Source organism: Salvelinus namaycush, chromosome 21 (genome assembly GCF_016432855.1).
Source record: "Salvelinus namaycush isolate Seneca chromosome 21, SaNama_1.0, whole genome shotgun sequence".
Taxonomy (NCBI): domain Eukaryota; kingdom Metazoa; phylum Chordata; class Actinopteri; order Salmoniformes; family Salmonidae; genus Salvelinus; species Salvelinus namaycush.
Window position 1 is genome coordinate 34,767,265 of NC_052327.1, and position 23,271 is coordinate 34,790,535.

At 47.4% G+C, this 23,271-nt stretch overlaps 1 protein-coding gene and 1 pseudogene across 1 annotated transcript; one reads left to right on the top strand and one right to left on the bottom strand.

Moving 5' to 3' along the window:
• Positions 1-1,308: 1,308 nt before the first annotated feature.
• Positions 1,309-11,368, bottom strand: LOC120065867 (annotated as a pseudogene).
• Positions 11,369-12,700: 1,332 nt separating this feature from the next.
• LOC120065868 (neuron navigator 2-like) lies at positions 12,701-23,250 on the top strand. The gene is made up of 3 exons (XM_039016912.1): positions 12,701-13,137; positions 22,299-22,416; positions 23,096-23,250. Exons 1-3 carry the CDS (start codon positions 13,078-13,080, stop codon positions 23,248-23,250), a joined length of 333 nt encoding a protein of 110 aa, XP_038872840.1. The 5' UTR covers positions 12,701-13,077.
• Positions 23,251-23,271: the final 21 nt, after the last annotated feature.

Consider the following 23,271-nt stretch of genomic DNA (forward strand, 5'->3'; position numbering starts at 1 on the left):
ACTGGGGTGAAGGTTCACCTTCGAACAGGACAACGACCCTAAGCACACAGCCAAGACAACGCAGGAGTGGCTTCGGGACAAGTCTTTGAATGTCCTTGAGTGGCCCAGCCAGGCCTGGACTTGAAACCCATTCGAACATCTCTGAAGAGACCTGAAAATCGCTGTGCAGCGACGCTCCCCATCCAACCTGACAGAGCTTGAGAGAATCTGCAGAAAATAATGGGAGAAATGCCCCAAATACAGGTGTGCCAAGCTTGTAGCGTCATACCCATGAAGACTTGAGTCTGTAAATGCTGCCAAAGGTGCTTCAACAAAATACTGAATAAAGGGTCTGAATACTCTGATATTTTAGTTTTTATTTGTAATGAATTTGCAAACATTTCTAAAAACATGTTTTTCCTTTGTCATTAGGTGGTATTGTGTGCAGATTTATGAGAAAAAAATAACAATTTAATTCATTTTAGAATAAGGCTGTAACGTAACAAAATGTGGAAAAAGTCAAGGGGTCTGAATACCTTTCGAATGCACTGTAATTGGATGCTCACAATGTTTAATATTAGACATGTAAGCCACTTAATGTTGAAAACAGCTTGTGGAGGCTGTTTACAATTCAGGTCTGCTGCTGCCCTATCCCTGTAGTACATCACTCTGCTGTGGCAGTGATGTTGATATGTGAGGTCTGTAAGTGGATTGAGGTGTTGGAGGATACAGAACAGGTGGTGTACAATAAGGTGTGCTTTCCCTCCAGTGAACGTGCTCTGTGCTTATCGCCTACTGTACCTACTTGAAGCCTCCATTCAGACATTAATCTCTCTGTATATGACTAGAATGATGTGGTAGTGATGCTCTGTCTTCTGTATCAGGTATGACTTGAAGGCTCCTCCTCCTAAGCTCTTCAGCCCAATCAAAGCCCTGGACCTCTGCCAGAGAGGGACAGATGTGTGCTTGGCTTTATCTAGACCATTTAGTTATACATCTCCATCAGTCTGTAAGATGTCAGACATAATGGTGTTAAATACTGTGCTTTGTTTCAGCGGGAAGAGGAGTAGGGATGTCACTTTGCTCATAATTTACCAGGCTCTTACTCCATTAATTGAGTTTAATATGATGATTAAATACAGCCATATTAGCTCATCTCAATAAGTCTGATCTCTCTTCAACCACTGAGACTCATTTATGGATTTATGATGGGAAGTGCAGCAGACTGGCTCAATGAAAGGAGACCATTCTCTTGGCATGAAATTATGGCTCGTGGATCAATCAATTTAGCAACATATGTTATTGATAGAGTGATATATTTAAAGCTTCTCAGCTCAGCCCCTCAGAATCTTGGACTGGCTTTTCCTGTGGGGTAGAGAAGAGGGGATATCTGAGTGTCACCTTCTCTGACCCAGTCTGTCCTCTATGAGTAGCAAAGACCAAGGTCCAAGATCTGGAACATTCTTTCCTCCAAAAGATTTCACAGTTCTGTCCTTTCTCTCAGATTTTCTCTGGTCAGTCTCTCATCTGTGAAGATCATAGATGGTCTGGTGTTCACGTCATCTATCTCGTCTAGCATCTCTTGTTAAAGAGCTTCTGAAACTGAGCAGCAAATATCAGAATGGCTACGGATGCAATTTTTCTTTGCCTTTCTTCCCGACAGCTAAGGTCCAGATGTGCAGGATTCTCTACTTTACGGACAATCTATGTTAGCATGCAGATGCTGCATTGACGTTTCACCATTAAAACTTGAAGAATTATCATTCACAATTGACAGTAAGAAATGTGAAGGCAGGGTGGCCACAATGGTTTTGCATAAAGTAGAGGTAAAGAACGTGTGTTACGGATCTTTCCAGTGGTTCCAGTGGGCGGGACAGGAGGTTACCTACAGTTCCACAATCTCAGCCTATAAATCTTGGCATCTATTTCAATTCCCCAGGGCAGCGATTGGGAACATTGGCCTGTCTAAGGTGTCGTGTTTTGGATGGGACGTTAAATGGGTGTCCTGACTCTCTGTGATCACTAAAGATCCCATGGCACTTATTGTAAGAGTAAGGTTTTTAACCCCAGCTTCCAATTGGCTCCTTCATCCCCCCTCTTCTCCCCTGTAACTATTCTCAGTCAACTTACCTAGTAAAATAAAATATAGTCTGTAAAACTGCAATAATACAAAATTCTGGTTAATGGTAAAAGACTGGAGCCATTAACCCAAGATATTGCCAATGGATACCGACTTCCTCACATTCCCCCCTGCCAGTGGCAATGTGACTATGCGGTGGTGTGTAGATGCCCATCAGAGAGGAGATGAACTGTGGAGGCGACAGAGAGCCCTGGCTTACTGACGCAATAGTGGTAGCGCCATCCTGCCCTGCTGCCACCTAAGCCCTTAAGGGGATTGTTTGCTGACTGGGCACTCAGCTTGTAATCTAATCATGGGATTTTCATGAAAGTGGAATAAACAGTGTTGCCAGGGTGCCATCTGCTGCCTTTTTACAGCGTTTAAAACCCAAAATGCCATGGTGGAAGTGGGACTCACCAGGGCTGAGGGCTAAAGATCCCATGGCACTTATTGTAAGAGTAAGGTTGGCATAGGCCCTTTCATTTCTGATGTAGTCTGATTGATGTTGACCTTCCAACCATCCAGCAAAAAAAAAGTTATTTAAGTTCAGATGTGGAGTTGCAGCCAAATCAAGTGTGTAGGGGTTAATGTGCCACATTCACAGAGTCAATTTGATTTCCCCTCTATTTACATTTATACTGAATACAAATATAAATGCAACATGCAACAATTTCAAAGATTTTACTGAGTTACAGTTCTTATAAGGAATTCAGTAAATTTAAATTCATTAATTAGGCCCTAATCTATGGATTTCACATGACTGGGCAGGGGCGCAGCCATGGGTGAGCCTGGGAGGACATAGGCCCACCCACTTGGGAGCCAGGACCAGCCAATCAGAATACGTTTTTCCCCAAATGGCTTTATTACAGACAGAAATACTCCTCAGTTTCATCAGCTGTCCGAGTGGCTGGTCTAAAACAACTCCACAGGTGAAGAAGCCGGATGTGGGCTGGAGTGGTTACACGTGGTCTGCGGTTGTGAGGCCGGTTAAACGTACTGCCAAATTTTCTAAAACGACGTTGGAGGCGGCTTATGGTAGAAAAATGAACAATCAATTCTCTGGCAAACGTTCTGGTGGACATTCCTGCAGTCAGCATGCCAATTGCAAGCTCCCCCAAAGCTTGAGACATCGTGGCATTGTGTTGTGTGACAAAACTGCACATTTTAAAGTGACCTTTTATTGTCCCCAGCACAAGGTGCACCTGTGTAATGATCATTCTGTCATGGTGGATGGATTTTCTTGGCAAACGAGAAATACTCACTAACAGAGATATAAACACATTTGTGCTCAAAATCAGAGATAAATAAGCTTTTTGTGCTAATCGAACATTTCTGCCATCTTTTATTTCAGCTCATGAAACATGGGACCAACACTTTACATGTTGCATTTATATTTTTGTTCAGTATACATTTTAGTAATTTAACAGACGCTCTTATCCCGAGCGACTTATCTTAAGATAGCTAGGAAGGACAAACACATATCTCTCAGTCAAATGTGACCGACCGCCTTGATTCATTCTTATGTAGCAAAATTAGAAATTGTTACATGGATTAAAGCAGAGACACAGAGTTACAAAATGGTATATCATACACTGCATTTGAGGAACAATGGGAAAGTAATTCTGCTTTGAAAGTTGTTCAACTTGTAACCTCACTTTTGAAAAAATGGCCTTTGAATGTTGAATTGTTCACACCCTCTTAAGCTTTAGCCCGACCCATCTCTTTAAGGGTTGATCCGGGGGCTCTGTACTAACAACACCAGTCAAGCACCCAAGCTAACTGGCTAACTTGCTAGCTACAAATGAGAGAACAGCTCACTGAACATTACTCGCCCTAGCAGAGCTGGTTAGGCTGTTTTTATGTTATCCAGAGTGTTGGTGACTGTAACTGTGCTGTCAGATTGTCCGTTTGTAAATCCAGTGCGTTTCGCTCTCGGAGCGTTCAGAGCGCACACTGGACGCTCTGGCCGAGGAGTAGGGTTGATCCGAGTGTTCTGACCTCACAACGGCAGTCAAGCACACAAGCTAACTGGCTATACATTGGCTAGCTTGCTAGCTTCTTCCAGACACAAATGAGAGAACACCCCACTCTGACCATTTTACTCGCCCTAGCAGAGCTGGTTAGGCTGTTTTTATGTTATCCAGAGCGCTGGTGACTGTAACTTTGCTGCTTGCAACAATTTAATTATGCTTTTTTGCCAACGTTTACCGACACGGGTGTTGAATGTTTGAAAATTCCTCAGTTATTCTGCGCTCTGGCACACTCAGACAAGAGTGCTTTGAAATCGGAGTAGATGGCCAGACTTTACAGAATTTACGAACGCACCCGAAATGGTTACTTGCATAGTGGAGTTTTTTGTTAAAACATGTAGCTAGCTAGCTAGGTAAACAATGAACCATAATCCCAACTCATGACGTTACTACCCTGCATGAATCTGCAGGTAGCTAACCAACCAGATTCAATGTTAGCTAGCTAACATTACGCTATAACTAGCCAAGCAAATGGCTCTGAGATACGAATAATAAGATCATACACGTAACATTAGCTAGCAAGCCACTTTAACTTGAAATGAAAACGACTTTGTCAAAATTACAAACATGTAATATGTGAAAATGTAGCTAGCTAGACTATCTTACCCCTATACATCATGGTTAGACACTTATCCCTGTCACGGATGCCATGGTTGCCCTTAGTTTGAAGATGTACTCTGGAGACAGGTGTTTTCTCCATCTCCTTAACTATCATACTCTAATTCCACTGATTTCAAAACTCAGTCCTCCAGAAAGTGGAGAGAAACACTTATGCAGTTCTACTAAGCAATATATTTAATTTAAAAAAGCAGCGTTAGACAGGATTACCTACACATCCTGACCAGTTCAAATAGACAGAAGCGTGCTATATTGCAGACCAATCCAAACTCTTCTCTCGGCATGTCCAGCCAACTCATTATCTCATTATCTAGTGGGAAGGTTGCCCTCTTTTTCTGTGGCTAAACCAACTAGGCTAATAATTTAACAATTTGATTCATATTTACAGATGGCATACAAGTTCGTTATTAAGGCACATTAAAGTTTACATGTTCCAGAAGGCATTTCTGCCAAAAATGCATTTTGATGAAAATTAAAAAATTAAGTTGAAATGGCTCTCGTGTGAAGTAGTGACCCGTGACATACGCCTAGTTTCCTGAAACGGGTCACAAATACAATAAAGTAGCTATCAGCAAAGTCAGTGCTAGTAGGGACGAAAAAAGGAGTGCCAAGAGACCAAATGTGGCAGAACTAAATACTAGGGTTGGGGTGTAGGGTTTGAGCATAGCCTGAAGGTAGGGAGGGGCAGTTCCTCTTGCTGTTCATTAGGCAAGTACCATGATTTGTAGTGGATGTGAGCTTCGACTGAAAGCCAGTAGAGTGTGCAGAGGAATGGGGTGACATTGGAGAACTTGGGAAGGTTGAACACCAGGTGGGCTGCGACGTTCTGGACAAGATGCAAGGGTTTAATGGCACAAGCAGGGAGCACAGCCAACAGCAAGTTGCAGTAGTCTAGATAGGAGATGACAAGTTCCTGGATTAAGACCTGCGCCTCTTGCTGTGTGAGGTATTGTCATACTCTATGGATGTTGAAGAGCATGAACCTGCAGGAGCGAGTCACTGCTTTGATGTTTTCAAAGAACGCCCGGGTGTTGTCCAGGGTCACGCCATGGTTCTTTGCACTCTGGGATGGGGACACCATGGAGTTGTCAACTGTGATGGAGAGGTCTTTGAGCAGGCAGACCTTTCCCGGGAGGAAGAGCAGCTCCGTCTTGTCGAGGTTGAGCTTGATGTGGTGGGCGGACATCCAAGCTGAGATGTTTGCCAGGCACACAGAGATGTGTGTCGCTACCTGGGTGTCAGAAGGAAAAAAGTAGCTGTCATCCAAATAGCAAGGATAGGAGAGACCATGTGAGGATATGACGGAGCCAAGTGACTTGGTGTATAGAGAGAAGAGGAGAGGACCCAGAACCGAGACCCTGGGGGACAGTAGTGAGAGTACGTGGTGCAGACCAGATCCTCTCCATGTCACCTAGTAGGAGCGACCTGCCAGATAGGATGCAATCCAGGAGTGTGCAGAGCCTGAGACGCCCAGCCCTGAGAGGGTGGAGAGGAAGATCTGATGGTTCATGGTGTCGAAGGCAGAGGATAGATCTAGGAGGATGAGTACAGAGGAGAGAGTCAGCTTTGGCAGTGCGGAGAGCAGTCTCAGTTGAGTGACCCGTCTTGAAGCCTGACTGGTAAGAATCAAGAAAATCGTTCTGAGAGAGATAGAAAGAGTGTTTTGGAAAGAAAAGAAAGAAGGGATGCTGGTCTGTAGTTTTTTACATCTGAGGGGTCGAGTGTTGGTTTCTTGGGGAAGGGAGCGGCTCTGGTCATTTTGAAGTCAGAGGGAACACAACCAGGGACGAGTTGATGAGGGAAGTGAGGAATGGGAAAATCACTACTTGCAGGATTTCATCTTGAAAGAGAGAGGAGAAAGAGGTAAAGACGTAGGTTAGTTCTGTGTGAGTGGGACCAGTAGACTCTGTTATTCATTTACTCTTTTACAAAGCTGCAGACACTATTGTGGCAGAAAGCTTGTGTGCTTAACAAAGAAATGCTCTGTAACCCTTTCTTGTCCTGTTGTACTCCTTATCTGGTCTTTGTCTGTTGCCACTGATCACTACGTTAATTTGGGCCTCTGTCTGCGTAATATCATCAGAGGATAATATGTGTCTGTTTTATCGCTGGCAGGTTGTGCTGTTGTGATATAGACAGCAGAAGGGGAGGAGGGTGGCCAGGGTGGCGTGGCGGAGTGCTGCCTGCTGGTTCACCACCCAGTAGGCATCCACCCTGTCTGCTGTACGGCCCACTCAGAACAGGATACAGCCAGAGTGATAGTACTGCTATCACTGCAGACCCTCCAACGCCAGAGAGGTCAATAGGGCTTCACAGATTAAACATATTCACAGACAGCCACAGACAGCCACACTTAGGCTACACACACATGCTTGTGAAGACATTCACACACATGCATTCACTCAGCTTTCCTTGAGCTAATTAATTCAGCTCTCAGCTGCATACAAAGGATTTTGGCTGTAGTGCTCACTCACATCGACGGACAGGTTGGTGGTTTTGTAGCATCCACCTGTCCGTTATTCTAAACTCATTGGCTGGCAGAATTGAGGTGACTGGATCTTCCTACCCCTGTGTTGTGGCACATAGAAGGATGAGAGGGTTCAGGATTTAAAACCTTCTGATGTCCTGCAGTCTTTAGCGCCCAATGTTATCACCAGGCCAACAACCCAATGGGTCTGGCCCAGTACAGCGCAGTATGTTGTTGGTTAGATTTGAGCAGGTGCCCAGAGACCATCTGGAAGCGGCTTATCTCGCCCCCCCCCCCCCATCTCTCTCTCTCTCTCAGGAATGGAATAAGTCACTCTGATGTGGTCAGAGGAGTGGTCCATAATTTCTAATCGGGTTGATTGTCATTCTGGGACATTCAATCTACTAGTCTTGGGCGATATCCCATGAATACCATATATACTGGCATGGCTGCTGGAAGTAGGGGTGCTGTGGGTGCTGCAGCACCCCCTGATAAATCAAAATAATAAAATATACTCCTCAATCTGTTTATCTCCTGTAATAGACTTTATAAAACTGGTTGTTTGGATCCTGGATGCTGAATGGATGAGCAGCGTTCCAACCTAAATGCCGCTGGTCTACTGTCATTCCAAGTTCAATATTTGACGTGACTTAGTTAGCTGAAGTTGGCTAGCTAGTTTGCAAGTGACAAGAGCGTTAACCAACCTGCATAGTAACCATTTTGTTTAGAACGGACGACCAGTCCTTTTGCATAGCAGCTATGCAAAAAATAATTAACAACTGGGTGGCGTCTGTAGAAACAGATTTTTGTCCGGACTATATCTTCTGGTGGAATTGTATGAATTTATTTACAGTATCAAAATAATGTTTTAATGAAAATATGTAATTCGTTGTTATTTTTAATATGTTGGTAACAGTTTTATAAGACCCTATCAGAGACGTCACAACACAGTGGGTCACTGTCACCCGGGTGATCAGGTGAAGGTGTCACACCCTGGCCTTAGTTATCTTTGTTTTCATTATTATTTATGTTAGGTCAGGGTGTGACATGGTGAAGTATGTGTTTTTGTATTGTCTAGGGTGTTGTATGCTTTAGGGGGTTAAGTAGAGTAGATGGTTTAGTGTTCAGTGTAGGTGTCTAGGAAAGTCTATGGTTGCCTGAATTGGTTCTCAATTAGAGACAGCTGGTTATTGTTGTCTCTGATTGGGAGCCATATTTAAGGCAGCCATAGGCTTTAGCTGGTTGTGGGTAATTGTCTATGTGTAGTGTTTGTGTCAGCACTATCTGTCTTTATAGCTTCACGGTCGTCAGTTTTGTTATTTTGTTAGTTCGTGATTAGTTGTTCGTTTCTTGTTTGTTTTTTTCTCTCTTCTTAAAATAAAGAAGATGTATTTTGCACACGCTGCGCCTTGGTCCAATCTCTCACAGCAAGACGATCGTGACAGAATTACCCACCAATCTAGGACCAAGCGGCGTGTCAAGCGGCAACAGGACCCACCTACACAGGATTCATGGACATGGGAGGAGATACTGGATGGTAAGGGACCTTGGGCACAACCGGGAGAATATCGCCTCCCTCGTGAAGAGCTGGAGGCAGCTAAAGCCGAGAGGAGGCGATATGAGGAGGCAGCACGGAAGCAAGGCTGGAAGCCCGTGAGTACAACCCAAAAATTTCTTGGGGGGGGCCTTAAAGGGAGTGTGGCGAAGTCAGGTAGGAGACCTGCGCCTACTCCCTGTACTTACCGTGGAGAGCGAGAGTACGGGCAGACACCGTGTTACGCAGTAGAGCGCATGGTGTCTCCTGTACGCGTGCATAGCCCGGTTCGGTACATTCCAGCTCCACGTATCGGCCGGGCTAGATTGAGCGTTGAGCCGGATGTCATGAAGCCGGCCCAACGCATCTGGCCACCAGTGCGTCTCCTCGGGCCGGCTTACATGGCACCAGCCTTACGCATGGTGTCCCCGGTTCGCCTACATAGCCCGGTGCGGGTTATTCCACCTCCCCGCACTGGTCGGGCGACGGGGAGCATACAACCAGGTAAGGTTGGACAGGCTCAGTGCTCAAGGGAGCCAGTACGCCTGCACGGTCCGGTATTTCCGGCGCCACCTCCCCGCTCCAGCCCAGTACCACCAGTGCCTACACCACGCACCACGCTTCCTGTGCGTCTTCAGAGCCCTGTGCCTCCTCCACGCACTAGCTCTATGGTGCGTGTCTCCAGCCCTTTACCACCAGTGCCTACACCACGCACCAAGCCTCCTGTGTGTCCCCAGAGTCCTGTGCGTCCTGTTGCTGCTCCCCGCACTAGCCCTGAGATGCGTGTCCTCAGCCCGGTACCACCAGTTCCGGCACCACGCACTAGGCCTAATGTGCGTCCCCAGGGTCCAGCATACCCTGTTCCTTCTCCCCGCACTAGCCCTGAGATGCGTGTCCTCAGCCCGGTACCTCCAGTTCCGGCACCACGCACCAGGCCTACAGTGCGTCTCAGCCGGCCAGAGTCTGCCGTCTGCCCAACGGCGCCTGAACTGCCCGTCTGCCCAACGGCGCCTGAACTGCCCGTCTGCCCAACGGCGCCTGAACTGCCCGTCTGCCCAACGGCGCCTGAACTGCCCGTCTGCCCAACGGCGCCTGAACTGCCCGTCTGCCCAACGGCGCCTGAACTGTCCGTCTGCCAAGCGCCGCATGAACTGCCCGTCTGTACTGAGTATTCAAAGCCGCCCGTCTGTACTGAGCCTGCAAAGCCGCCCGTCTGCCTTGAGCCTTCAGAGCCGTCCGCCAGACAGGAGCCGCTAGAGCCTTCCGCCAGACAGGAGCCGCTAGAGCCTTCCGCCAGACAGGATCAGCCAGAGCCTTCCGCCAGACAGGATCAGCCAGAGCCTTCCGCCAGACAGGATCAGCCAGATCCGTCAGCCAGCCATGAGCAGCCAGATCCGTCAGCCAGCCATGAGCAGCCAGATCCGTCAGCCAGCCATGAGCAGCCAGATCCGTCAGCCAGCCATGAGCAGCCAGATCCGTCAGCCAGCCATGAGCAGCCAGATCCGTCAGCCAGCCATGAGCCGTCCAGCCAGGATCCGCCAGAGCCGTCCAGCCAGGATCCGCCAGAGCCGTCCAGCCAGGATCCGCCAGAGCCGTCCAGCCAGGATCCGCCAGCCAGCCAGGATCCGCCAGAGCCAGCCAGCCAGGATCCGCCATTCAGTCCGGTGCTGCCCCTTAGTCCGGTGCTGCCCCTTAGTCCGGTGCTGCCCCTTAGTCCGGTGCTGCCCCTTAGTCCGGTGCTGCCCCTTAGTCCGGTGCTGCCCCTTATCCCGGTGCTGCCCCTTAGTCCGGTGCTGCCCCTTATCCCGGTGCTGCCCCTTATCCCGGTGCTGCCCCTTATCCCGGTGCTGCCCCTTAGTCCGGTGCTGCCACTTAGTCCGGTGCTGCCCCTTAATCCAGTGGGGTTAAGTTGGAGGGTGGTCATTTGGAGGAGGCTACGAAAGCGGGTAGTGACTATGGTGGGGTGGGGACCACGACCAGTACCAGAGCCGCCACCGTGGACAGACGCCCACCCAGACCCTCCCCTAGACTTTATGCTGGTGCGCCCGGAGTTCGCACCTTAAGGGGGGGGTTATGTCACACCCTGGCCTTAGTTATCTTTGTTTTCATTATTATTTATGTTAGGTCAGGGTGTGACATGGTGAAGTATGTGTTTTTGTATTGTCTAGGGTGTTGTATGCTTTAGGGGGTTAAGTAGAGTAGATGGTTTAGTGTTCAGTGTAGGTGTCTAGGAAAGTCTATGGTTGCCTGAATTGGTTCTCAATTAGAGACAGCTGGTTATTGTTGTCTCTGATTGGGAGCCATATTTAAGGCAGCCATAGGCTTTAGCTGGTTGTGGGTAATTGTCTATGTGTAGTGTTTGTGTCAGCACTATCTGTCTTTATAGCTTCACGGTCGTCAGTTTTGTTATTTTGTTAGTTCGTGATTAGTTGTTCGTTTCTTGTTTGTTTTTTTCTCTCTTCTTAAAATAAAGAAGATGTATTTTGCACACGCTGCGCCTTTGTCCAATCTCTCACAGCAAGACGATCGTGACAGAAGGTTTGAGTCGTCACGAACATAAACACACACAGTGGGGATGAGGCCTTCACCTCACCTGACGAGGCAGTCACATACGTCAACATTGTAGTAGCATGCACACATAGACCTCTAAAGCACATTCATTTATATTATGCACTGTACGATCAATACACATGCTTTTCAATCAATATGGAAGTTGTTTTTCAGCAAGGTGTGTCGGATAGAAACAAAGGCAACCTACAGTAGCTAGGTCTGTACAGAATACAGATGACAGTGAATGAGAGAACTGAGTGGAAGGTTGACTGCTGTACAGTACATAGTCACTGGTAAGCCTATGAGTGTCACTGACCATTAATACAGGGGTCTTTGGGTTACCAGATTGTCCAGTGGATTAGCGATTAGCCTGTGGTTTCTCCAGGTTATATGACCTTCGATTAGCGTGACCTTTGCTTTCACAGGCAGGGAGGATAGAGTGTCCTTTTAGAGGAGTATGAAAAGCTCATGGTTTGTGTTGACACACGGCAGTAGAGAAAGTTCTGTTGGACTTGCACCCACAGGGATTATAGGGTTCAATCCACCGGCTGGAGGAACTGCTGGCTGCAGCACTATTTGAAACCTCACAAAGCTTCTGTCAGGGCTGGCTCTGAATAATAACACATCTCCCAGGCTCAGTCTGCTGACTAAAGTTTACATGACACAGAATCAACTGTACAGACTTACAAAGAACATAGAAAAGCACTTGACAATGTCATATTCATCCTTATACACATCAATATTTAAGTTATTGGGTTACTGTTCTGGCACTGGGGTGTTAACAGTTGAGTTCAAAGCTGTGGGAAACATAATATAAAACCCAGGGAGGGGGGCACCAGTACTGGAGCCCCTCCCCTGCTGCAGAGATCAGCAGAACCAACCCAGCACGCCTCTCCTTTATACAACAGTCTTGGCACTGGGCTAGTTAGAACAACACACTGTAATAGTGTTAGATAGGGCTCCTCTCCCACTTCACATTATCAGTGTGCTCTCCTTACACACACACACACACACACACACAGAGAGAGAGAGAGAGAGAGAGAGAGACAGACTCAGAGACTGGTTTCTTCTTCTCTCTGCTATTGGACAGACTCTGAGACAAGGCTTTCCTTTTTCACGCATTGAGGGATTGATGTGGGAACAGCGCCTGATTAAACCAGGACCAGGGAACACTACAGTTACTGTTACGCTGTACTGTACCTCTGGAACAGAACAGGTGGAGGGAGGAACCCAGAAGAACGTGCTCATCGCTGTGGATGGTTCCAGAACCTCGTTCAAATCCAGAGAAGGATGTGACTTGGCAGCCTGTCAGAGGGAGTTGTTCTCATCGAAAGGTTTACTTTTGGACTGTGTGTGTGAGTGTGTGTGTGGGTGTGTGTGTTTTTGTGAGTGTGTGTGCCACGGAGAGCCTTCTGCTGTACATGTGTGTATACAGGCTGACCTACCCCAGCTGTGGAGCCTCTGTGTGAGCGTAAGCCTGCGTTTTGGCCAACCTTCTTAGAAAATAGCAAAGAGATAGAGAGAGAGTCTGAGTGCTTGCATGTATGTGTGTGAGTATGTGAGTGTTGAGTGGTTTCTGAGACGTGCTCTGTAAGCAAGAGCGGAAGATGCCGGCCATTCTGGTCGCCTCTAAGATGAAGTCGGGACTGCCCAAACCGGTGCACAGCGCCCTGCCCATTCCTCAGCGACAAAACAATTCCAGGTCCAGGACCTCAGACACAGCCCCCTGAAAGCCCCTCACCGGCAGGGAGAGCGCCGGGGAGAGGACGGGGGGGAGGAAATGACCACCCCCACCAAAAGGCTCTCAACCACAGGGAGTGACGACCGAGAGGACCCTCAGGTCAGAGCACAGTTCTTCTCAACCTTATCTGGTTACGTACTTAAACTAGGACTAAAGGACGAAACTTGGAGTAAATTAGTAAACTAGGACTAAAGGACGAAACTTGGAGTAAATTAGTAAACTAGGATAAAAGCTGGGATCTCTGCACCTGTTCTGTAGTTGGACAGCGAACACTACCGGCATTTGAGCAGTGTTACTGGCGTTGTGTGTATTTCTTAGTCGGCAGCAGCTGCTGTGTACTGGAGAGATGTAGGCTAATGGGGCTAAGGCACATAGTGATGAATGGTGTGTGTGTGGTCGGTGCTGTAAACATATGTCACAGGATAAAGCATTAGTCAAATGTTGTTTGAGGCTACGGTAGTAGAAAGGGGAGGGGTTAATACTTTAATCAGATGGTCATTCAGCGATGCAGATAGGGAACGACAACCCTTCCTTTATCGGCTGTCTTCACACTGTCACTACTACGTGGAGTTAAATGCAAAGAAGTGTTTCTTTGAAATCTGCTACAAGGCATTCATTTGAAATGATATCTAATTCATGTCATAGTCTTTGAAATGTCCCTGTGCGAAAGTAACTGACTGAAGTCTGCAGTGTAAATAGAACACTACAGCAGGCTTTAACCATACGGCAGTTGTTGTGGGCCTTTATGGTGGTCTGGTCCTCTGACAGACAAGCAGATAGGCAGACAGATAGGCAGAGAGATAGGCAGGCAGACAGACAGACAGACAGACAGACAGACAGACAGACAGACAGACAGACAGACAGACAGACAGACAGACAGACAGACAGACAGACAGACAGACAGACAGACAGACAGACAGACAGACAGACAGACAAGCAGACAAGCAGACAAGCAGACAGCAGCAGTAGATGATGGTGTGCTTCATGTGGTGGAGAGGATGAAAGACATGGCTGTATAGCCTATCATTACACAGAGTGAACAGCGGTCAGGGGGTTTTCTCTAGTGCTCTATTTGGAGTGACTGTACTGTGTAGTGCTGTAGTGTAGTGCTGTAGTGTAGGGTAGTGCTGTAGTGTAGTGCTGTAGTGTAGGGTAGTGCTGTAGTGTAGTGCTGTAGTGTAGTGCTGTAGTGTAGGGTAGTGCTGTAGTGTAGTGCTGTAGTGTAGTGCTGTAGTGTAGGGTAGTGCTGTAGTGTAGGGTAGTGCTGTAGTGTAGTGCTGTAGTGTAGGGTAGTGCTGTAGTGTAGTGCTGTAGTGTAGGGTAGTGCTGTAGGGTAGTGCTGTAGGGTAGTGCTGTAGGGTAGTGCTGTAGGGTAGTGCTGTAGGGTAGTGCTGTAGTGTAGTGCTGTAGTGTAGTGCTGTAGTGTAGTGCTGTAGTGTAGTGTAGTGCTGTACTGTGCTGCAGTGTTGTACTGTACTATACTGTAGTGTGCTGTGCTGTGCTGTGCTGTGCTGTGCTGTGCTGTGCTGTAGTGTAAAATCAAATCAAATCAAAATGTATTAGTCACATGCGCCGAATACAACAGGTGTAGACCTTACAGTGAAATGCTTAATTACAAGTCCCTAACCGACAGTGCAGTTACAAAAAATATGGATAAGAATAAGAGATAAAAGTAACAAGTAATTAAAGAGGAGCAGTAAAAAAATAACAATATATACAGGGGGGTGCCTGTACAGAGTCAATGTGCGGGGGCACCGGTTAGTTGAGGTAGTATGTACATGTAGGTTAATTAAAGTGACTATGCATAGATGACAACAGAGAGTGGCAGTGGTGTAGAGAGGGGATGGGGGGGGCAATGTGAATAGTCCGGGTAGCCATTTGACTAGATGTTCAGGAGTCTTATGGCTTGAGGGTAGAAGCTGTTTAGAAGCCTCTTGGACCTAGACTTGGTGCCCCGGTACCGCTTGCTGTGTGGTAGCAGAGCAAACAGTCTATGACTAGGGTGGCTGGAGTCTTTGACAATTTCTAGGGCTTTCCTCTGACACCGCCTGGTATAGAGGTTCTGGATGGCAGGAAGCTTGGCCCCAGTGATGTACTGGGCCGTTTGCACTACCCTCTGTAGTGCCTTGCGGTCGGAGGCCGAGCGGTTGCTATACCAGGCAGTGATGGAATCAGTCAGGATGCTCTCGATGGTACAACTGTAGAACCTGTTGAGGATCTTGGGACCCATGCCAAATCTTTTCAGTCTCCTGAGTGGGAATAGGTTTTGTCGTGCCCTCTTCACGACTGTCATGGTGTGCTTGGACCATGTTAGTTTGTTAGTAATGTGAACACCAAGGAACTTGAACCTCTCAACCTGCTCCACTGCAGCCCCGTCGATGAGAATGGTGGCGTGCTCAGAGCTCTTTTTCCTATAGTCCACAATCATCTCCTTTGTCTTGATCACGTTGAGGGAGAGGTTGTTGTCCTGGCACCACAGGTCCAGGTCTCTGACCTCCTCCCTATAGGCTGTCTTGTTGTTGTCGGTGATCAGGCCTACCACTGTTGTGTCATCAGCAAATTTAATGATGGTGTTGGAGTCGTGCCTGGCCGTGCAGTCATGAGTGAACAGGGAGTACAGGAAGGAGCTGAGCACGCACCACTGAGGGGCCCCTGTGTTGAGGATCAGCGTCGCGGATGTGTTGTTACCTACCCTTACCACCTGGGGGCGGCCCGTCAGGAAGTCCAGGATCCAGTTGCAGAGGGAGGTGTTTAGTCCCTGGGTCCTTAGCTTATTGTTGAGCTTTGAGGGCACTATGGTGTTGAACGCTGAGCTGTTGTCAATGAATAGCATTCTCACATATGTGTTCCTTTTGTCCAGATGGGAAAGGGCAGTGCGGAGTGCAATAGAGACTGCATAATCTGCGGATGCAAATTGGAGGGGGTCTAGGGTTTCTGGGATGATGGTGTTGATGTGAGCCACGGCCAGCCTTTCAATACATTTCATGGCTACAGACGTGAGTGCTATGGGTCCGTAGTCATTTAAGCAGGTTACCTTAGTGTTCTTGGGCACAGGCACTATGGTGGTCTGCTTAAAACATGCGGGTATTACAGACTTGGACAGGAAGAGGTTGAAAATGTCAGTGAAGACACTTGCTAGTTGGTCAGCGCATGCTCGCAGTACACGTCCTGGTAATCCGTCTGGCCCTGCGGCCTTGTGAATGTTGACCTGTCTAAAGGTCTTACTCACATCAGCTGCGGAGAGCGTGATCACACAGTCTTCCAGTACAGCTAGTGCTCTCATGCATGTTTCAGTGTTTTTTGCCTCGAAGCGAGCATAGAAGTAGTTTAGCTTGTCCGTTAGGCTCGTGTCACTGGGCAGCTCGCGGCTGTGCTTCCCTTTGTAGTCTGTCATGGTTTGTAGGCCCTGCCACATCAGATGAGCGTCAGAGCTGGTGTAGTACAACTCAATTATAGTCCTGTATTGGCGCTTTGCCTGTTTGATGGTTCGTCGGAGGGCATAGCGGGATTTCTTGTAAGCTTCCGGGTTCGAGTCCTGCTCCTTGAAAGCGGCAGCTCTAGCCTTTAGCTCAGTGCGGATGCTGCCTGTAATCCATGGTTTCTGGTTGGGGTATGTACTGTACGTGCGGTCACTGTGGGGTCGACGTCATCGATGCACTTATTGATGAAGCCAATGACAGATGTGGTGTACTCCTCAATGCCATTGGAGGAATCCCGGAACATATTCCAGTCTGTGCTAGCAAAACAGTCCTGTAGCTTAGCATCTGCTTCATCTGACCACTTTTTTATTGATCTAGTCACTGGTGCTTCCTGCTTTAATTTTTGCATGTAAGCAGGAATCAGGAGGATAGAATTATGGTAAGATTTGCAAATGGACAGGGGTGGCAGGTAGCCTAGTAGTTAGAGTTTTGAACACATAACTGAAAGGTTGCAAGATCGAATCCCAGAGCTGACAAGGTAAAAAGCTGTCGATCTGCCCCTGAACAAGGCAGTTAACCTGTTGTCATTGAAAATAAGAATTTGTTCTTAACTGACTTGCCTAGTTAAATAAAGTAATGGAGGGTGAGGGAGCTGTGTGTGGAGTATAGGTGGTCCAGAGTTCTTTTCCCTCTGGTTGCACATTTGACATGTTGATAGAAATGAGGTCAAACTGATTTAAGTTTCCCTGCATTTAAGTTCCCGGCTACTGGGAGCGCCGCCTCTGGGTGAGGGTTTTCTTGTTTGCTTATGGTGGAATACAGCTCATTCAATGCTATCTTAGTACCAGCCTCTGACTGTGGTGGTATGTAGTGTGCTGTACTGTGCTGTGCTGTAGTGTAGTGCTGTACTGTAGTGCTGTGCTGTACTGTGATGTGCTGTGCTGTGCTGTGCTGTGCAGTACTGTGATGTGCTGTAGTGTAGTGCTGCACTGTAGTGCTGTGCCAGACTGAAGGGCGCCTCTGGAAGCTCCGGACTGAATGGCGCCTCTGGAAGCTCCGGACTGAAGGGCGCCTCTGGAAGCTCCGGACTGAAGGGCGCCTCTGGAAGCTCCGGACTGAAGGGCGCCTCTGGAAGCTCCAGACTGAAGGGCGTCGCTGGAAGCTCCTGACTGAAGGGCGACGCTGGAGGCTCCGGGCTGGAGGCCGTCTCTGGAGGCTCCGGACTGGAGACTCCCGTTGGAGGCTTCGTGCCATGTCTCACCCCTGGAGGCTTCTTTCCATGGATCATCACTGGAGGCTTCTTGCCATGGATCATCACTGGAGGCTTCGTGCCATGGATCATCACTGGAGGCTTCTTGCCATGGATCATCACTGCAGGCTTCGTGCCATGGATCACCACTGGAGGCTTCTTGCCATGGATCATCACTGGAGGCTTCTTGCCATGGATCATCACTGGAGGCTTCGTGCCATGGATCATCACTGGAGGCTTCATGCCATGTATCATCACTGGAGGCTTCGTGCCATGGATCACCACTGGAGGCTTCCTGCCATGGATCATCACTGGAGTGGAGAGACACACAGGAGGCCTGGCTCTGGGAGCAGGCACAGGACTCACCAGGCTGGGGAGACATGCAGGAGGCCTTGGCTGAGGCACTGGATACACTGGGCCGTGGAGGCGCACTGGAGGTCTCGAGCTAAGAGCCTGCTCAACCCGTCCTGGCTGGATGGTGACTTTGGCCCTGCACGAGCGGGGCGCAGGCACAGGACGCACTGGGCTGTGCAGACGCACTGGAGACACAGTGCGCAGAGCCGGCGCAGGATATCCTGGGCTGTAGAGACGTACTGGAGGTCTGGAGAGCAGGGCTGGCACAATCCTTCCTGGCTGGATGCTCACCCTAGCCCGGCGGATGCGAGGAGCTGGAATATAGCGCACTGGGCTATGAGTGCACACCGGGGACACCGTGCGCATCACCCCATAGCACGGGGCCTGACCAGTCACATGCTCGCCACGGTAAGCACAGGGAGTTAGCTCAGGTCTCCAACCTGACTCTGCCACACTCCCCGTGTGTCCCCCCCAAAATAAATTCTGGGGCTGCCTCTCGTGCACGCCTCTTTGAGCCAACTCCTCGTAGCGTCGCCGCTCCGCCTTAGCTGCTTCCAGCTCCTCTTTAGGACGGCGATATTCTCCCGTCTGTGCCCAGGGTCCCTTGCCGTCCAGGATTTCCTCCCATGTCCATCTCTCCAAAAACCGCTGCTCCCTCTTACCACGCTGCTTGGTCCGTTTTTGGTGGGTAGTTCTGTCACGTTCGTCGTATTGAGGAGACCAAGGCGCAGCGTGATATGAATACATCTTCTTTTAATAACAGAAGAACACTGAACAAACTAACAAAGTAACAAAAACGAACGTGGATCTAAATAGAACGAGTGCTGACATGCAACTCCACATAGACAACTACCCACACAGACAGGTGGGAAAAGGCAACCTAAGTATAGTTCTCAATCAGAGACAACGATAGACAGCTGCCTCTGATTGAGAACCACACCCGGCCAAACACACAGAAATACAAATCATAGAAAAAAGAACATAGAATGCCCACCCAAATCACACCCTGACCAAACCAAAATAGAGACATAGAAAGCTCTCTACGGTCAAGGCGTGACAGAGGTGAAGTTAATGATACTGTTTACAAACGTTTTACATATTGTGAAACTTTAGACAAGCACCTGCCAGATCTGTCTTGAGATCCCAGATATGTTCTGACTGGAAGCACAAAATGCACATGGTCAATACTGTATGCACAGTGAACCAGACAAATGATAGATGAGTGATTCCTTGAAAGTCTCCACATTAGTCAAGAAGATTGCAGGGATCCTTGCTGCTGATTACCTTCACCCTCTCCACCAATTAGATTCTACACAGTCTAATTGCCATTTAAAAAGTGATTTATTATCAGAAGTGATAGAGTACCTGACATTCAGTATAGTGAAGATGTCTTAGTTATGTGCAACTCTAGCACACCTGCTGCGGATGGCATAAATCTAGTGAGATTAGCAGGCCTATTGTGTGTGGGGCATGCGACATCTTGTTTGGTCCTACCAGGAAGAGAAGATCCCTTTAAGGCATCACCACAGCCTTCTACTACAGTAAACACACATCCAGCTGGCCTACACTGACTTCCAGCCAAACCCCACCACATACAGGGTTCCATACCACCAGGCTGGTTAGGCTACGTGTTTATTTCTGTGATGATTGGTGTGTATTGGATTAGGCCTGCAGTGGTTGGGTGGACTGGTTAGTGCTCAATTGCTTTCTGCAATGCAGCAAAAATGCAGGATCAAATGTAGCCTAATTAGGGGGCAGTGTGTGTGTGTGTGTGTGTGTGTGTGTGTGTGTGTGTGTGTGTGTGTGTGTGTGTGTGTGTGTGTGTGTGTGTGTGTGTGTGTGTGTGTGTGTGTGTGTGTGTGTGTGTGTGTGTGTGTGTGTGTGTGCATGTGTGCGTGCGTGCATGTGTGCGTGTGTGCTTGCGTGCATGTGCGTGTATAGGACATGAATAATGTAATACAGTGGCCTTGAGGAAGGAAGAGGAGGGGGAGGCAGTAACATGATAAGTTAGATTACCTCTGGTCCACTGACACAAATGGGGTGGGCTGGCTACACACACACACACACACACACACACACACACACACACACACACACACACACACACACACACACAGAGAGAGAAACACTGCTCCCTAGTGTTGGTTTTGCCCATGGGCAGGACAGAACATAGATGAGGGAGCTGGAGGACCATTGGGTTAGACATGAATCATGACTAATGCTTATTAATGGACACCCCAGCTGGATAGGGGACAGCCATTTGATATATGACTCTATTTAACTGGCTTGCTGTTACACCTGCCAGCTGTAGTATACACTGAGTATACCAAACATTAAGAACACCTTTCTAATATTGACTTGCACCCCACCCCCTTTTGGCCCTCAGAACAGCCTCAATCCGTTGAGACATGGATTCTACAAGGTGTTGAAAAGCATTCTACATGGATTCTGGCCCATGTTGACTACAATGCTTCCCACAGGTGTGTCAAGTTGGCTGGATGTCCTTTGGGTGGTGGACCATTCTTGACACACACAGGAAACTGTTGAGTGTAAAAAACACAGCAATGTTGCAGTTTTTGACACAAACAGGTGCACCTGGCACCTACTACCATACCCTGTTCAAAGGCACTTAAATATTTTGTCTTGCCCATTCACCCTCTGAATGGCACACATACATAATCAATGTCTCAATTGTCTCAAGGCTTTAAAATCCTTTAACCTGTCTCCTCCCCTTCATCTACACTGATTGAAGTGGATTTAACATGTGACACCAATAAGGGATCATAGCTTTCACCTGGATTCACCTGGTCAGTCTATGTCCTGTTCTTAATGTTTTGTATACTCAGTATACAGTATGTCCAGGTCTGTCTTCAAAAACTGTCAATTTCTAGGCTATATCTTTAGCACAGTAACCGGAATTTTGATAAGCAAGTCAAAGTGCTGCTCATTCAATATAATATCAAGAATATTCCAATATTCTCACCGTCTGCTGCACTTTGTGGCAGGTGTTTCTTTGCTCACACAGCATCTGTATGTTGAGTTCTGAGATGTGGGAAAGTTTATTCGTGAAAGTCAGCGGAGAGCTTTATCTGTAGAAGACAGATTGAGGTGTTAGTGTCAAACTCTCAACACTCAGCATGTTTTCTATGCAAATCCCCGAGCAGAAGCTTACTGCTGATCAGAGAAACACTGTGCAGGGAAAGAAATAGCAACCTGTGCTGTGATCTCAATAAATACATTTGTTTTGTAATATCTTTAAAAGACCCTGAATGGTGTACATTTATTCAAACCATATTTCCCTGCCAGGATAAATTCACATTGAGCATTCCACCTAACCTGAGTCACCTGCATAGACGCAGGAAGTATTATTCAGATTTTTCAGGGGATGCTGCAGCACCCGTACTTCCCACGGCTATGGTCACCTATTCAGTTCAAATCAAATGTATTTATATAGCCCTTCTTACATCAGCTGATATATCAAAGTGCTGTACAGAAACCCAGCCTAAAACCCCAAACAGCAAGCAATGCAGGTGTAGAAGCACGGTGGCTAGGAAAAACTCCCTAGAAAGGCCAGAACCTAGGAAGAAACCAAGAGAAGAACCAGGCTTTGAGGGGTGGCCAGTCCTCTTCTGGCTGTGCCGGGTGGAGATTATAACAGAACATGGTCAAGATGTTCAAATGTTCATAGATGACCAGCAGGGTCAAATAATAATAATCACGGTGGTTGTCCAGTTTAGTCATTCAAAAGTATTTTCTTCCCGATTTAATCTGTATTGTAAGCATAATAATCGCATAATTGGGCCTAACAGTTCACTGTTTTCTGTCAGAACAGACAGATTTAAAGTGACTGAGATGCTAAAATGTAGGAGATGCAGCAGAAGTGAACATCAAATTATGAACAAAACCCCTCAGATTACAGACATCTCACTCCAGTGCTCTCAGCCAGTGAGTTTCTGTCTTAATAGGTGATGTCGTACTTCCTACTCTTTGAAAGACATGATTGCTCACTCTCAGAGCAGAATTTACATTGTGCTCAGTGGCCTGGTTTCTGGAGGAATGTGAGTACCACTCCTTGGAAAGCGAGTGTGTTCTGACTGTGCATTACATTTGGAAGGCGTTATCTACAGGTTATTGCTTTGCCTTTATTAACAAGTAATGTAGGGTCTGTGATTATTATACATTGATTGTATTTCTTTCTATGTATGTCAATTGTATGTCTGTGTTTTGTTGTTGGGCAGATTTACACGGACTGGGCCAACCATTATCTGGTGAAGTCGGGCCGTCAGCGACTGATCAAGGACTTGCAGCAGGATGTTACAGATGGAGTGCTACTGGCTGAGATCATACAGCTTGTGGGTAAGGACTTCCCTAGCATTTATACTCTATTGGTAACTTTTTATCAGCAAATCCATTGGAATTATTTCTCATTTAAGATTTCATGTAATCATTATGCATTTTGTATTGGCTTTCCAATGGCAGGCCCAAACTTGTGTTTTTTTGCATGGTTATCATATTATACTGCCTAATATAAGTATAATATGATTAGTCACAGTGTGTCTCTCATCTCTGGAATTCAACTCACGGCCTCTATGATCGTTATTGTGGAGAGGTTAGGAGGGATCTTTAGGTTAGGAGGGGACTTCAAAATCAGTCTTTCCTGCAGGGAAAGTAAAGCAACTTCAGACTGAAACTCTGTTTTTCCCAGGGTGGGTGAGAGGTTGGGCAGCGAAGCCTGTCATCATTGTGTCTACACTGTTCATTGTGCTTAAGTGGAGTGAATAGAGGGAGTGTGGTTAGTGAAAGCTACATGAGGACCGTAGTGGTGCTATTTGACTAAGACTGTATCAGGTGCAAAACCACGGCTGCTTCCCATGGTTAGGGCAAGTTGTTACTGATTTTGGATAGATATTGTATGGGTGTCTTCAATGTGACTTGTCATTGTGCAGGGAAAGTCCCAAAAAGGATGTGTTACTTCATCATGAAAATATCCTCTTTCATTTCTTTCTCTCTCTTTTGTTTCGTCTTTCTTTTCTAGCAAATGAGAAGATAGAAGACATCAATGGCTACCCTAAGAGCCGGACTCAGATGGTGGGTGTTGGTGCTGTGTTTAATCTGTCACATAAGGGGATCAATCCTCCACACCCTAAAACAGAGACACCAGGGAGGCTTGCACTACTAACGACATTATAGTATGGATCATAAGTTATCACG

Excerpts from the sequence above, each read along its gene's own strand:
- LOC120065868 (XM_039016912.1), top strand. The coding sequence starts at position 13,078 with ATGACCACCCCCACCAAAAGGCTCTCAACCACAGGGAGTGACGACCGA. Across the intron at positions 13,138-22,298 it reads ACGACCGAGAGGACCCTCAG|ATTTACACGGACTGGGCCAA; the intron begins GTCAGAGCACAG and ends GTTGTTGGGCAG. Across the intron at positions 22,417-23,095 it reads TGAGATCATACAGCTTGTGG|CAAATGAGAAGATAGAAGAC; the intron begins GTAAGGACTTCC and ends TTTCTTTTCTAG.